Source organism: Chiloscyllium plagiosum, unplaced genomic scaffold (genome assembly GCF_037043375.1).
Source record: "Chiloscyllium plagiosum isolate Xiang-an unplaced genomic scaffold, Cpla_swu_hap1 HiC_scaffold_35, whole genome shotgun sequence".
In the NCBI taxonomy this organism is placed as follows: domain Eukaryota; kingdom Metazoa; phylum Chordata; class Chondrichthyes; order Orectolobiformes; family Hemiscylliidae; genus Chiloscyllium; species Chiloscyllium plagiosum.
The window spans coordinates 23,933,843-23,948,815 of NW_028270173.1; the positions used below are offsets into that span (position 1 = coordinate 23,933,843).

General features: G+C 45.9%; 1 protein-coding gene across 21 annotated transcripts in view; it reads left to right on the top strand.

The window, feature by feature from the left end:
- The window catches only part of LOC122541389 (ras/Rap GTPase-activating protein SynGAP-like), a 1,066,559-nt gene that overhangs the window by 817,674 nt on the left and 233,912 nt on the right, over window positions 1-14,973 (top strand). For all 21 annotated transcript variants that reach the window (XR_015753055.1, XR_015753056.1, XM_087979364.1 and 18 more), the window contains one exon: window positions 2,625-3,179. Coding sequence is in view for 19 of the 21 variants with exons in the window: in XM_087979364.1 (XP_087835490.1) it covers window positions 2,625-3,179 (555 nt within the window). In the remaining 2 variants the exon portion in view is untranslated. The remainder of the gene's footprint in view (window positions 1-2,624; window positions 3,180-14,973) is intronic.

Below are 14,973 nucleotides of genomic sequence, written 5' to 3' on the forward strand. Positions count from 1 at the left end.
CTTCGTAGGATATGTGGAACAATCCATCTTCCGCAACTACACTGGCCCCACCCCCCACCTTTTCCTCCGCTACATCGATGACTGTATCGGCGCCGCCTCGTGCTCCCACAAGGAGGTTGAACAGTTCATCTACTTCACCAACACCTTCCACCCCGACCTCAAATTCACCTGGACAGTCTCAGATTCCTCCCTCCCCTTCCTCGACCTTTCTATTTCTATCTCAGGCGACCGAATCAACACGGACATCTACTACAAACCGACCGACTCCCACAGCTACCTGGACTACACCTCCTCCCATCCTGCCCCCTGTAAAAACGCCATCCCATTCTCCCAATTCCTTCGACTCCGCTGCATCTGCTCCCAGGAGGACCAGTTCCAAAAACGCACATCCCAGATGGCCTCCTTCTTCAAGGACCGCAATTTCCCCCCCGACGTGGTCGACGATGCCCTCCACCGCATCTCTTCCACTTCCCGATCCTCCGCCCTTGAACCCCGCCCCTCCAACCGCCACCAGGACAGAACCCCACTGGTCCTCACCTACCACCCCACTAACCTCCATGTACAGCGCATCATCCGCCCTCATTTCCGCCACCTCCAAACGGACCCCACCACCAAGGATATATTTCCCTCCCCTCCCCTATCAGCATTCCGTAAAGACCATTCCCTCCGTGACTACTGTAGTGTACAAAATCCCATGCAAGGACTGCACAAAACACTACATAGGACAAACAGGAAGACAGCTAACGATCCGCATCCACGAACATCAACTAGCCACGAAACGACATGACCAGCTATCCCTAGTAGCCACACACGCAGACAACAAGCAACATGAATTTGACTGGGACAACACTACCATTATAGTGCAAGCGAAACAAAGAACAGCCAGGGAATTCCTAGAGGCATGACACTCATCCACAAACTCCATCAACAAACACATAGACCTGGACCCAACATACCGGCCACTACAGCGGACAGCTGAAACTGACAACCGGAAGCGGCAGGGACAGGTCACTATAAATGCCGGAGGAAACACCACAGAAGCGCTTCACAGGAGGCTCCCAAGCACTGAGGATGTCACCTCGACAGGGGACGAAACGTTTGCAACAAAAACTTCCAGCTCGGCGAACAGAACCACAGCAACGAGCACCCGAGCTACAAATCTTCTCACAAACTTTGAGTCAAATATGTATCATGTCCTCTACCACAATTGGGAAATCACTAACGCCAATCACACCAAGAGTGAATGCTACAGGTGGATCTACCAGCACAAAATGTGTGTGTCTGACTGGGCCTTGGACACTAATTTTATCTTTTGGACATTCTAATTTCCTTTGCTTAATAGTTTGTCTGAACCATCTCTCTCTGTTTCCCTTTCCTTTTAAAAATGCTTCAAATATTTCACACTCTCTTCCCCCAATTTGTAACAGTGTATCTTTTGCAATTCTCTCAAAATCCCAATTCTCAGCCAGCCAGCAGGGAGTTGTGGGAAGCACATAATTTTACTGATTTTATTCTTCACTGATTACTCTTCCTCTTTCCCTTAACCTTTTGTCATCACGCTCTCTCTCCCCCTTCCTCCACTGCGTGCTTTCTGTATGCTTTGTTCTCTCCCTGTCCCATCATTCTGTCACTCAAACTCTCCTTCAGTACCAGTGCTTATCTGATGACACTCTTTGGGTACCTTGGGACATCCGATTATGTTGAAGATACATACAAGTTTTTGTGCTTGCTCTTATGAAGTTTTTGAGTTTATGTTGTAGTTGAGTTAATTCGACAACACCACTCCATGTATACCTTCAGTTTGGAGCTTTGTCACAGAACTGAGATGATTCCAGGCATTTCGAGTTTTGTGTACCTACCGGCCATTATTTCAGAACAAGACAGTTAGGGTTTGTGGGTATTTTTAATATTGAAATGTTTTTTGCTTTTTTTTAAATGAACAAAACTTGCATTTCTCTCCTTCACCCCTGTTATGAAGGACCCTGAGGTTCTGGATGAACTTTCACCAGCAACCTTGGAACTTGATCCATGTTCTCCCTCTCTCAGGCTCCTACCCCATCTTTAACCCCACCACCACTATTTCCCATTCCTCCTTTGGTATGACTTAGTAAAGGTGACTGTATCTTCAGCTCGTGCTGGTTGGAGCTCATGTTCTCTGTCCAGCTCACCTATTTATTCAGAATATTTATAACCTAATTGACTGGGTTGGGTGACTCCAATGGGCAGTAAACTTAGGAACAGGAGGGTGGTGTGTCCCAGCATTGAATGCAATCCTGTCAGTTTCCCAGCGTGCTGTTCAGGTTAAAATTGTATGAACCTGCCTCTTAATCTGATGACTCTGCATAAAACTCTCCTGCTGACCTGGTGACCCCAACCTAGACTATTCCCCTGACCTGGTGACTTGAGTCAAATCCTCCTCCCGACATGATAACTTCTAATCTGAACCCTCCTACTAACCTGCTGTGCCTTAACCCGGACCCCCCTCCTGACATGGTGATGCTTAACAAAGTCTTCCTTCCTGATCTGGTGACTCCTAACTCAGATTTCCTTCCTGACCCGATGACCCCCAACCCAGACCCTGTATTTAACCATCTCCCCTCACCCCTCCTTGTCCCTTCTTGCAGGACAACAGCCGACGTGTCGACAATGTCTTGAAGCTCTGGATTATCGAGGGCAAAGATCTGCCGCCCAAGAAGCGCTATTACTGTGAGCTCTGCCTGGATGAGATGCTGTATGCCCGGACAACAAGCAAGGTGAAGACAGACAATGTCTTCTGGGGAGAACACTTTGAGTTCAACAATCTGCCAGCCGTGCGCAATATCCGGATCCACCTGTACAAGGATACAGACAAGAAGAAGAAGAAGGACAAGAGCAACTATGTGGGGTTGGTCAACATCCCCATCAGTAGTGTGGCCGGTCGCCAATTTGTGGAGCAGTGGTACCCAGTCAGCCAGCCCAGTTCCAGCCGGGGAAAGGCAGGTGGTCCCACCATCCGTATCAAGTCCCGCTACCAGAGCATGAACATTCTGCCTATGGAGCTGTACAAGGAGTTTGCTGAGTATGTCACCAACAACTACAAAATGCTATGCGCGGTGCTGGAACCTGTTCTGGGTGTCAAGAACAAAGAGGAGGTGGCATGTGCATTGGTGCACATCCTGCAGAGCACGGGCAAGGCAAAGGTAAGCCGAAATTAATATGCCTGTTAACCATGTAGAACCAGACCCTGAGGTAGGGGAAGGCTTCGTCTCTTAGGTGTGTTCTCTCCGTCTAGGTCATTAACTATTAAGAGGAGCATAAATCCTTGGAATGATGAAATGCAGTGTACCATTGTGACAGCCAATGAGTTAAGTGGCATGTTGCTTGAGCAGAACTTGTAGTAAACTGTCTTTTTACTGTCTATTTACTCAGTATCCCAAGGCAATTTAAACAGTGCTTTAAAGAAAACAGTCTGCAGAGTCTATTTTTAAAAAATTCTCCACCAAATACAGCATTAAGTCTGAAGTTGCCAAAACTTCTGTGAAATAGAGCAGGATGCTTTCTCCAGGATACTGTGATTAGTGAAGGATATTATGTTTGATATTATATGTGTACAACCACTCCTAGTCACTTAGGGCAATGTGGTATCTAGGTGTGATTTATGAGAGGATTAGCAGCTCTTGCTAAAAACAGTGGTGTCACTTTAATAATATAAGGAAGAGGAACTAGAGTAGGTTACCTGGACCTTCATTGCTGATTTTCTATTTCAATTCTACTTTCCCCCACAATCTCCAAATCCCTTAATTCCTTCAGTGTCAGAAAAAACTACCAAGTACCATCTTGAATGTACTCAGTGACTGAGTATTCACAAGTCTTTGTGATACAGAACTCCAAAGAGTCACAATGTTAACAGCGAAGAAATTTGTCCTTATCTCAGTCCTAAATAGTCAACAACTCATTCTGAGACTGTATTCTCCATTTTCTACATTCTCAAGCAGAAAGAAAACAACCTCAATGTCTTCCCTATTAAGCTCTTTTAGAAATATAACTTTTAACCAGATCATCCTTCTAAACTAGGGCTTCCCAAAGTGGGGGTCAGGATACCAAGTTCTGAGGCAGTCATTGCTGCCATGGAACTCTGACCAAGTTGTAGGAATTGTTCTCCTTCTGTAATAGGCGCGTGCTCTCTCAGACCCCTGTTTCACTCTCAGTTCTCACTAAGGGTTCACAATAATATTCAAGCCTCAACATGGGGGCCATAGTGAGGAAACAAATTAGGAAAATAGTGCTTTAAAATCTGGCAGCTATAAAACTAGTCTAATAAATCATTCCTCATCGGACACTCTTCTTATCTCAAGAACTAGCCTAGTGTTGCTTTTGCTCGACAAATGTAGATCCTTTCTTAGGTAAAGTGACCAACTACACAAAGTGCTTCAGCTGTGACCTCACTAGTTGTCCTGTATAATTTTGGTAAAATGTCTTTACCCCAGACTCTGATCTCTTTATAATAGCTCTCCCTTACATTGAGGGGAATGACAGATGCAGTATTGCCTGTCCAGCTGGGATGGGGAAGGAGAGAAGAGGTAAGACAAGGTCAGCTACTCAGCGATATCCGGAGCAAGCTCCCAAGTAAAGCATATTGATGGGGGAATATTTTGCAGCTATCCCTCTGGGAAATAGCAGGCTGTTTTGCAGCATACTCTTTCAATTGGCATCATCAGTGCAGAGTAGAATTTGCTTCCAAAGTATTCTGAAAGGAAAGGAAACTCTTTTTTAAGAGTTTCAAAGAGGTCTCAAGGCTCGCAGCATAACTTTCTCTTCACAAATTCTGCCAGACCTACTTAGTTTCTCCAGCACTGTATTTTCTCTTTAATACAGTGCCATTCACAACCTCAGAACATCTCAAAGCAGTTTACAATCAGCAAATTACGTTTGAACTGCAGTCACTGTTGTAATGAAGGGAAACAACAGCCAGTTTGCCCACTGCAAGCTTCCATGAACAGCAATGTCATGATGATGTGATCCTCTGTTTATATTGTTGGACAGGATATAGGGAGAATGCCTGCCAGGAGCCACCCACAGCATGATTTCAGGGAGGCTCCATCTGATAGTCAGTACTCATAACTTGATACCAACCCTGATTCAGCACCACTGGCTACCTCAGTCTGAGAGGCCAAGGGTACGATACGTTTCACACTGGTATTGTCAGTAACTCCAATTGTAGTATATAATTGGGAGAAAATAAAGGAGGCTAATCCCTGCTGCCTCCAATTTGACTGTTTGATGAGAATTAGATGTTTTGAAATTGAAATGAGAATGGTGCGAATGAGAATGGTGAATTCTTCTCCTTCGAGCCACTGTCTTGCAAACAATTCCCAGATGTGCTTCTCAAATCCTCAAGTCATATCCTGTCAGGAAGTGTAACCTATGAAAGTGTGTTCAGTGCTGGCTGAGTCAGACTACATCCAAATGTGTATAACATTCCTCACCCTGGAATGTTTACTGGGATAATTCAATGATAATTCATTGAGACTCCATACATTGTCAGAGGGGATTAACATTTCCACCACCTTGACCCTGTCTTGTCAGAGAGAAATAACCCTTTCGCTGCCACAAACCTGGCCTGTGGGAGGGGATTAACCCACTCACTGCATTAATTCTATTCTGACAAAAATAACTCTTTCATTTCCCTCAACCTTCTCACAGTGGCTGGACAGGCTGGATTAATCCCCTCATTACTTTGAAACTGCCCATCAGTGATAAAACCTTTCAACATCACAACTCTGTCTCACATAGGTCATCCCTTTTCTTGTTTCACTCACACTGTCTGACACCTACGATCACCTGCAGAGATTTATTATTCAGCCTGTCGACATTTCACTCACACCACTTGTGTAATCTTTTAATCTCTCTGCCTATAAATTCTGTCCCCGTGTGCTTCTCTTCATTTCACCTGACAAAGGAGCAGCGGTCTGAAAGCTTGTGGTTTCAAATAAACCTGTTGGATTATAACCTTGTGTCATGTGGCTTCTACCTTGTCCACTCCGGAACAAAACTGGAACCTCCACATAATGTCTAACATAGGGGGTTAATTCTTTGACTGCTATGGTCTTGCCTGACAAGATTTGTCCTTTCACAGCTTCAAATCTTCCATCAAAGGAATTTATATTTTTCACAATCCAGATCCCATTACATCATTGGATAAACCCTTTCATCACCTTACCCTGTCTCAACAGAAGAGACTAACCCCATTCATTGCCTTGGTCTTGTCCAAACAGATCAGGCAGCATCCGAGGAACAGGAAAATTGATGTTTCGGGCAGGAACCCTTCAGGAATGAGACTGGGAGCCTCTGGGGTGGTTGGGATAAATGGGAGGAGGGATGGGGCTGGGGAGAAGGTAGCTAAGAGTGCAATAGGGGGATGGAGGTGATAGGTCGGAGAGGAAGATGGAGCGGATAGGTGGGAAGGAAGACAGGCAGGTAGGACAGCTCAGGAGGTTGGTGCTGAGTTGGCAGGTTGGAACTAGGGGAAGGAGGGGTAGGGGAAATGAGGAAACTGGTGAAGTCCATATTGATGCCCTGGGGTTCTGAGGCGGTAAATGAGGTGGTCTTCCTCCAGGCTTCGGGTGGTGAGGGAGTGGTGGTGGAGGAGGCCCGGGACCTGCATGTCCTCGGCAGAGTGGGAGGTGGAGTTGAAAAGTTCTGCTATGGGGCGGTGGGGTTGATTGGTGTGGGTGTCCCGGAGATGTTCCCTCTGTCCCCTGCGAGAAGGCGTCCAGTTTTCCCAATGTAAAGGACACCGCATCGGGAGCAACGGATACAATAAATTACATTTGTGGAAGTACATGTGTAACTTTGGTGAATGTGGAAGGCTCCTTTGGGGCTTTAGATGGAGGTGAGGGGTGAGGTGTGGGTGCAGGTTTTGCAATTCCTGCGGTGGCAGGGGAAGGTGCCAGGAGGGGAGGGTGGGTTGTTTGGGGGCATGGACCTGACCAGGTAGTCACGGAAAGTGAATAGGGGTGGGGAGGGAAATATATCCCTGGTGGTGGAGACTGTCGGTAGGTGGCGGAAATGTTGGCAAATGATGCGGTTTATGAGGTGGTTGGTTGGGTGAAAGGTGAGGACTTGGGGGGGGGGGGGGGGGGGGGCGTTCTGTCCTTGCCTCCCACCCCACCCAAGGACAGAACCCCCCCTGGCCCTCACCTTGCACCCCACCAACTTTCGCGTAAACCGCATCATCTGCCGACATTTCCGCCACCTACAGACGGACCCCACCATCAGGGATATATTTCCCTCCCCACCCCTATCCGCCTTCCACAAAGACCGTTCCCTCTGTGACTATCTGGTCAGGTCCACGCTTCCCCCAAAAATCCACCCTCCCCTCCTGGCACCTTCCCCTGCCACCGCAGGAATTGCAAAACCTGCGCCCACACCTCCCCCCTCACCTCCATCCAAGGCCCCAAAGGAGCTTTCCACGTCCACAAAGTTTCACCTGCACTTCCACAAATGTCACTTATGGTATCCATTGCTCCCGATGCGGTCTCCTTTACATTGTGGAGACTGGACACCTTCTCGCAGAGCGCTTTAGGGAACATTTCCGGGACACCCGCATCAATCAACCCCACGCCCTTTGGCTGAACATTTCAACTCCCTCTTCCACTCTGCCAAGGACATGCATGTCCTGGGTCTCCTCCACTGCCACTCCCTCACCACCCGACGCCTCATCTTCCACCTTGGAACACTTCAACCCGAGGGCATCAGTGTGGACTTCACCAGTTTTCTAATTTCTCCTCCCACCTTCCTCCAGTTCCAACTTGCCATCTCAGCACCATCCTCATGACCTGTCCTATCTGCCTATCTTCCTTCCCACCTATCCACTCCACCCTCCTCTCCGACCTATCACCTTTATCCCACCTCCATCCACCTATTGCACTCTTAGCTACCTTCTACCCAGCCTACCCCCCTCCCATTTATCCCGGAGGCTCTCAGCCTCATTCATGATGAAGGGCGCCTATCCAAAATGTTGATTTTAGTGTTCCTCGGATGCTGCCTGACCTGCTGTGCTTTTCCCAGCACCACTCCAATCTTGACTCTGAACTCCAGCATCTGCAGTCCTCACTTTCGCCGAGTGGGGATCAAGTCCAACACTGTACCAGCAATGATGAACATTTTTAATTATGACCATGGCCCATCAAAGTGGATGAATTCTTCACATGTCTCGTAACAGTCCCAAGAGTAATTAATCGAGGAGAAAGTGAGGATTGCAGATGCTGGAGATCAGAGCTGAAAATGTGTTGCTGGAAAAGCCCAGCAGGTCAGGCAGCATCCAAGGAGCAGGAGAATCGACGTTTCGGGCATGACTCTTCTTCAGGAATGAGGAAAGTGTGCCAAGCAGGCTAAGGTAAAAGGTGGGGAGGGGGCGTTGGAAATGCGATAGGTGGAAGGAGGTTAAGGTGAAGGTGATAGGCCGGAGTGGGGGTGGGGGCGGAGAGGTCAGGAAGAAGATTGCACTTCTCCTCCACTTCCCGCTCCTCTGCCCTTGAGCCCCACCCCTCCAATCGCCACCAGGACAGAACCCCACTGGTCCTCACCTACCACCCCAACAACCTCCATGTACATCGTATCATCCGTTGTCATTTCCGCCACTTCCAAACAGACCCCACCACCAGGGATATATTTCCCTCCCCTCCCCTATCAACTTTCCAAAAAGACCACTCCCTCCGTGACTCCCTCGTCAGGTCCACACCCCCCACCAACCCAACCCAACCTCCACTCCCAGCACCTTCCCCCTGCAACCGCAAGAAATGCAAAACTTGCACCCACACCTCCCCCCTTACTTCCCTCCAAGACCTCAAGGGATCCTTCCATATCCACCACAAATTCACCTGCACCTCCACACATCATTTACTGCATCCACTGCACCCGATGTGGCCTCCTCCATATTGGGGAGACAGGCTGCCTACTTGCGGATCGTTTCATTTACTTGCGGATCTGGGACACCCGGACCAACCAACCCAACTACCCCGTGGCTCAACACTTCAACTCCCCCTCCATCAACGACATGCAGGTCCTTGGACTCCTCCATCGCCAGACCATAGCAACACTACAGCTGGCGGAAGAGCGCCTCATCTTCCGCCTAGGAACCCTCCAACCACAAGGGATGAACTCAGATTTCTCCAGTTTCCTCATTTCCCCTCCCCCCACCTTGTCTCAGTCCCAACCCTCGAACTCAGCACCACCTTCCTAACCTGCAATCTTCTTCCTGACCTCTCCGCCCCATCCCCACTCCGGCCTATCACCCTCAAACCTCCTTCCACCTATCGCATTTCCAATGCCCCTCCCCCAAGTCCCTCCTCCCTATCTTTTACCTTAGCCTGCTTGGCACACTTTCCTCATTCCTGAAGAAGGGCTCATGCCCGAAACGTCAATTCTCCTGCTCCTTGGATGCTGCCTGACCTGCTGCGCTTTTCCAGCAACACATTTTCAGCAAGAGTAATTAATTGCCATGACACAATTTACAGAGGAGATTAAACCTCAACTCTGCCTCATAACAATAGGTTGAACGTTGTGTAAAATGGGTAAGACACACTAGCACATCATAATAAAATCCCAGGTCTTGTGATAAAGGTGGGGGAGTCCAAAACTAGAGGCCATACATTTATTGTGAGATGGAAAATATTTAAAAGAGACTAAGGGGCAACTTTGTCATGCAGAGGGTGGTACGTGTATGGAATGGTAGAGGAAGTGGTGGAGGCTGGTTCAATTCCAACATTTAAAAAGCATCTAGATTGTATATGTATAGGAAAGGTTTAGAGGGATATGGGCCAAATGCTGGCAAATGGGACTCGATTTATTTAGGATATCTGGTCAGCATGGATGAGTTAGTCCAAAGTATCTGTTTCCATGAATTCTTCACATGTCTCATAACAGTAAGGCTCTATGACTGTAAAACACCTTTGTTAATGTGGTGGTGAAAGTGTTCATTAATATCCTTAGCAAGATTTCAACCATCCTAGAGTCATAGAGATGTACAGCAGGGAAACTGACCCTTCGGTGCAACTTGTCCATGTCAACCAGATATCCTAACCTAATCTAGACCCATTTGCCAGCACTTGGCCCATGTCCCTCCAATCCCTTCCTATTCATGTACCCATCCAGATGCCTTTTAAATGTTGCAATTGTAACAGCCTCCACCACCGTGGGGTGGCACGGTGGCACAGTGGTTAGCACTGCTGCCTCACAGCACCAGCGATCCGGGTTCAATTCTTGCCTCAGGCAACTGTCTGTGTGGAGTTTGCACATTCTCTACGTGTCTACGTGGGTTTCCTCCGGGTGCTCCGGTTTCCTCCCACAGTCCAAAGATGTACAGGTTAGGTGAATTGGCCACGCTAAATTGCCCGTAGTGTTGGGTGAAGGGGTAGGGGAATCCGTCTGGGTGGGTTGCTCTTCGGAGGGTCGGTGTGGACTTGTTGGGCCGAAGGGCCTGTTTCCACACTGTAAGGAATCTAATCTAAAAAAAAAACCTCCTCTAGCAGCTCATTCCATACACTCACCACCCACTGCATGAGAAAGTTGACCTTAGGTCTCTTTTATATAGAGTCATAGTCATAGAGATGTACAGCATGGAAACAGACCCTTCAGCCTAACCCGGCCATGCCGACCAGTTATCCCAAACCAATCTACTCCCACCTGCCAGCACCCGGCCCATATCCCTCCAAACCCTTCCTATTCATAAACCCATCCAAATGCCTCTTAAATGTTGCAATTGTCTTTCCCCTCTCACCCTTAACCTATGCCCTCTAGTTCTGGACTCCCCCACCCCAGGGAAAAGACTTTATCTATTTATCCTATCCATGCCCCTCATGATTTCATAAAGGTTACCTCTCAGTCTCTGAAGAAAAGAACTTGCATTTGTAGTATGCCTTCTTTCACTTCAGAACACTGAAGCACCAAAGCACTTCACGCCAATCAGTCATGTTTTGAGTGTGATCACCATTGTAAAGTAGGAAATGCAGCAGCCAACTTCCACACAACAGTCTCCTAGAAATAACAATGATAACCCATTTTTCTGTGTTGTTTGAGAGTTCATTTATAACCAGGCCAGAATTTTTGTACATTCTTATTCAAAGCTAAAACCATTAGGAGTGGCTTCTTCAACTTTCCACTGAATCGCTGCATCACCAGTAACAAATTTCATACTTCCAATACCTTCAATTACATTAAACATCCTAAAAAGAAGTTAAAAATCACACAACACCAGGTTATAGGTCAACAGGTTTAATTGGAAGCACACTAGCTTTCGGAGCGACGCTCCTTCATCAGGTGATTTCGGAGCGTCACTCCGAAAGCTAGTGTGCTTCCAATTAAACCTGTTGGACTATAACCTGGTGTTGTGTGATTTTTAACTTTGTACACCCCAGTCCAACACTGGCATCTCCGAATCATAAAAAGAAGTTGTTAGGTTAATATTTGACAACGGTCCACATAAGGAGTTATTAGAATAGATGGCCAATAAATTGGACAGGTAGATGGGTTTTAAGGATAGATTTAAAGCCGGAAGGATAGAAGAATTTAGGAGGGAATTCCAGTGTCATTATCTAGGCAGTGGAAAGCATAGCATCAGTGGTTGACAGATTCATATTAGGGATGCACTAAAGATCAGAATTGGATGAACACATAGATCCTGGAGTCTTGAGGTGTTGGAGGAGATTTCAGAGATGGGGAGAGGAAGGATCCTTTCAGGATTTTGAAATCAAAAACAAGAACTTTAAACTTGAAGTGTTGCCAGACCAGGAGACAGTGCAGGTCAGCAAAGATTGGGTTGTTGGGTGAACTAGATCCAGACAGTGGGTAACAGAGCTTTGATAAACTCAAGCTTGTCAGGACAGAAGATAGGAGGTTGCTCCTGAGTGGAATAGTCAAGCCTAGAAATAACAATGGCATGATTGAGGTTATCAGCAGCAGATGAACTGGGGGCAGAGGCAGATCGGGTAATGGAGCTGGAAGGAGGAGTTAGTGGTGAAGCAGGTTTGTGGGCAGCTGCTCATCTCAGTGTTCAATTGGAAACTAAGGCTGAAAACAGTCTGATTCTGATTCAGCTGCCAGGACGCTGACTAGCGTTGGTGGGACTGAAAGCCTCCCAGATATTGAGCTGGAGATATTGCTGGTCCCTCAACACTGGAGGCTGGACAAACAAGGTATCAAATCAAGATCAGGGAGGGGCCAAGAGAGGTAGAGATATTGTGGGTGTTATCAGAATGCATGTAGAACTTGATGTTGTATTTTAGCATAATATCTCAAAAGGGGTAGGTGGATGACAACAGGAGGCAGAACCAATGATTCCATAGTTTGACTGAGTGAGTTGGAACAGATAACGGTTATGGATAGATTATAATGGGACCAGCAACAAAGCCAGTCTCCTACTCATGTAATTTGGATGAAGTGATGCTCAAGACAGGACAGGCAATGCCTTATGAGAAGCACTAAGATGTTGAGTTTGCTGAAGCCATCCATGTCTGTGTCACTGTCTTCTCTTTCAATGTGTGGCTTTAAGTTTCACAATAAGGATTCCAGACTGCATGCTCACTGACAGATTCCAGTTACACAGTGTTCAGGCATTAACTTCTCCCACACCAGAGCTTGAAATTGGATGAGAAATTATTGATTCAGGTCCTTGGGTTTTCTTTCTCCTTAATATGCTCAATGCCTTCCAGTAGTTAAAATAATTACAAGGTGATATAAAATGCTTTATTAAGTGTAAATGCATATTATTTTAGACTCAAGCTCAGTGGCTTGAAGCAGCTTAAAAATGTACAAAGGTTTCATATTAAGGTTTTTTAAATGCGCTGGCAGAGAAACACGCCACTCTGTCTTCCGTTGTATTTTTCCTGGCAGCATGTCAGGCTGTTAACACTTTCCCAGTTTTGCTGCCTGTTCTGCTGAAAAGACTTGCCCCCTGCTGCAATACTGCTTGAAAGGGTGTCAGCCATTCTCTTATTGCACACAGCCAATTCTATTGGCATGCATTAACCAGCATGGGGAATGGTAGTGAAATGGTCATGTTATTGCATTTGCAATCCTGACACTTGGATTACTAACCTAGACAACATCTACTGTGACATTTGAAGAATTTGAATTCAATTTTTTAAACTATCGTGAAATAAACTGACAATCTCAATAAAAGTGACAAGGAAGATGTCAAGATTGTCATAAATGCCTTAACCAATTCACCCACGTTGATTCAAGATTAATGTCATTATCGAAGTTGGCAGCATTTTGCCTACTGTCACTTGCCAACGTAGTTGTTGCTTAGCTGTCTTCTGAAATAGCCTGTTGAAGCGAATCAGTTGTAGAAACTAGGAGGTGGGCAATTAATGCTATCTTTTCCTCTGATCGTCCACATCAATAATAACTTACGTGTATTTGGCATTTTAATATAGTGTCACATTAAATGAGACCCTAAACCAAGGCATCTATCTGCCTTTCAGGTGACAGTAAGGATTTCATTATGTATTCAAAGAAGAGCAAGAGAGTTCTTAAAGGTGTAAAAGCCAATATTAATCCATCAAACAAAATCATTAAAATTATTCATCATCACAGTGCTATTTATGAGGCCTGTGTGCCCAGCTGCCTGCTGTGTCTACTACATTACAGCAGTGACTGCACATCAAAAGTAATTCAATGACTGTAATGTAGTTTCAGATATCCTGAAGTTTGTGAAAGGTGCAATATAAATACAATCCCATCCTGAGTAAACACAAGTTCTACCTAGCCATTTTCTTTAAGCTCAATGATTGATTTCTGACTTTGGTTGCTACTTTTCCCCACACCTAAAAGAAATGGTCTCAAAAAAAGTGGATGCATTGGTGGTCATCAATCAAGATTCTATAGACTCCAGAACAGTTCGTGTGGATTGGAAGGTAGCTAATGTAAACTTCCCATTTAAAACAGGAGGTTGAGGGAATACAGAGAATTCAAGACCAATTCACCTGACATTAGTAGTGGGGAAAATGCTAGAGTGCAATATAAAAGATTTAATAGCAGAGAATTTTGAAAACAGTGAAAGAATCAAATAGAGTTAGCATGGATTTAAGAAAGGGAAATCATATTTGACAAAACGGCTGGAATTTTGAGGATAAAGTTCCACATGAGAGATTAGCCTGTAAAATTACTACCGAGATCAACAGATTTCTAGATACCAATAATACCAAGAAATAGGGGAATACAGAGGAATTTCGACTGTCTGGCATTCTATTATCCAAATTTCGGATTATCCGGCAAGATCACAAGGTCTCGATGCTTGGCTAACCCACGTCATTTGGCATTTGATTAACCAAAGGAAATACTCCCCGCCCGTGTCCTTCCAGTAATCGAGGTTCTTCTGTAGTGTGGTAGGTCAGCCATGATGTGATTGAATAGCCAAGCAGGCCCAAGGAGCCAAAGACCTACTCCTGCTCATTTTTCCCATGTTCCTACATCCCTAAGTTTTCCTATTTGGCAATTCTTCCCCATTAAATTCAAATTGGATTGTGTGCCTGTGGAAATTACAACTTTAAACAGATAAGAAGGTTATCAAAATGGGCATATGAAATTCTTGAGTACATAGTGAAGCAATAGAGTCCAAAATCAAGTAAATTATGCTACATCTTTTATAAAAGCAGGTGAGCTGGAATATTGTGCCCAATTCTGGGCTTCGCGGTTTGGAAAGGATGTCAAAGCTTTGGACAGCGGGCAAAGGAGATTCACTAGAATGATAGCAAACATTAGAAACTTAGTCATATGGACTGTCTGAAGAATCTGATACTGATTTTAGAACAGAAGTCAAGAGGGGTGATTTAAGTGGTATCCAAAAATCATCTTCAGTAGATTAGGAGAAACTGTTCTTAATGGCAGCAGGGGGTCAATAATATAAAACATAGGCTCATGATGACTGGCATAAAGGTAAAGGCAGTGTGGTGGCAGTGGGGTTGGAATTGTGGGAGTAGGGTAGTTGGTAGT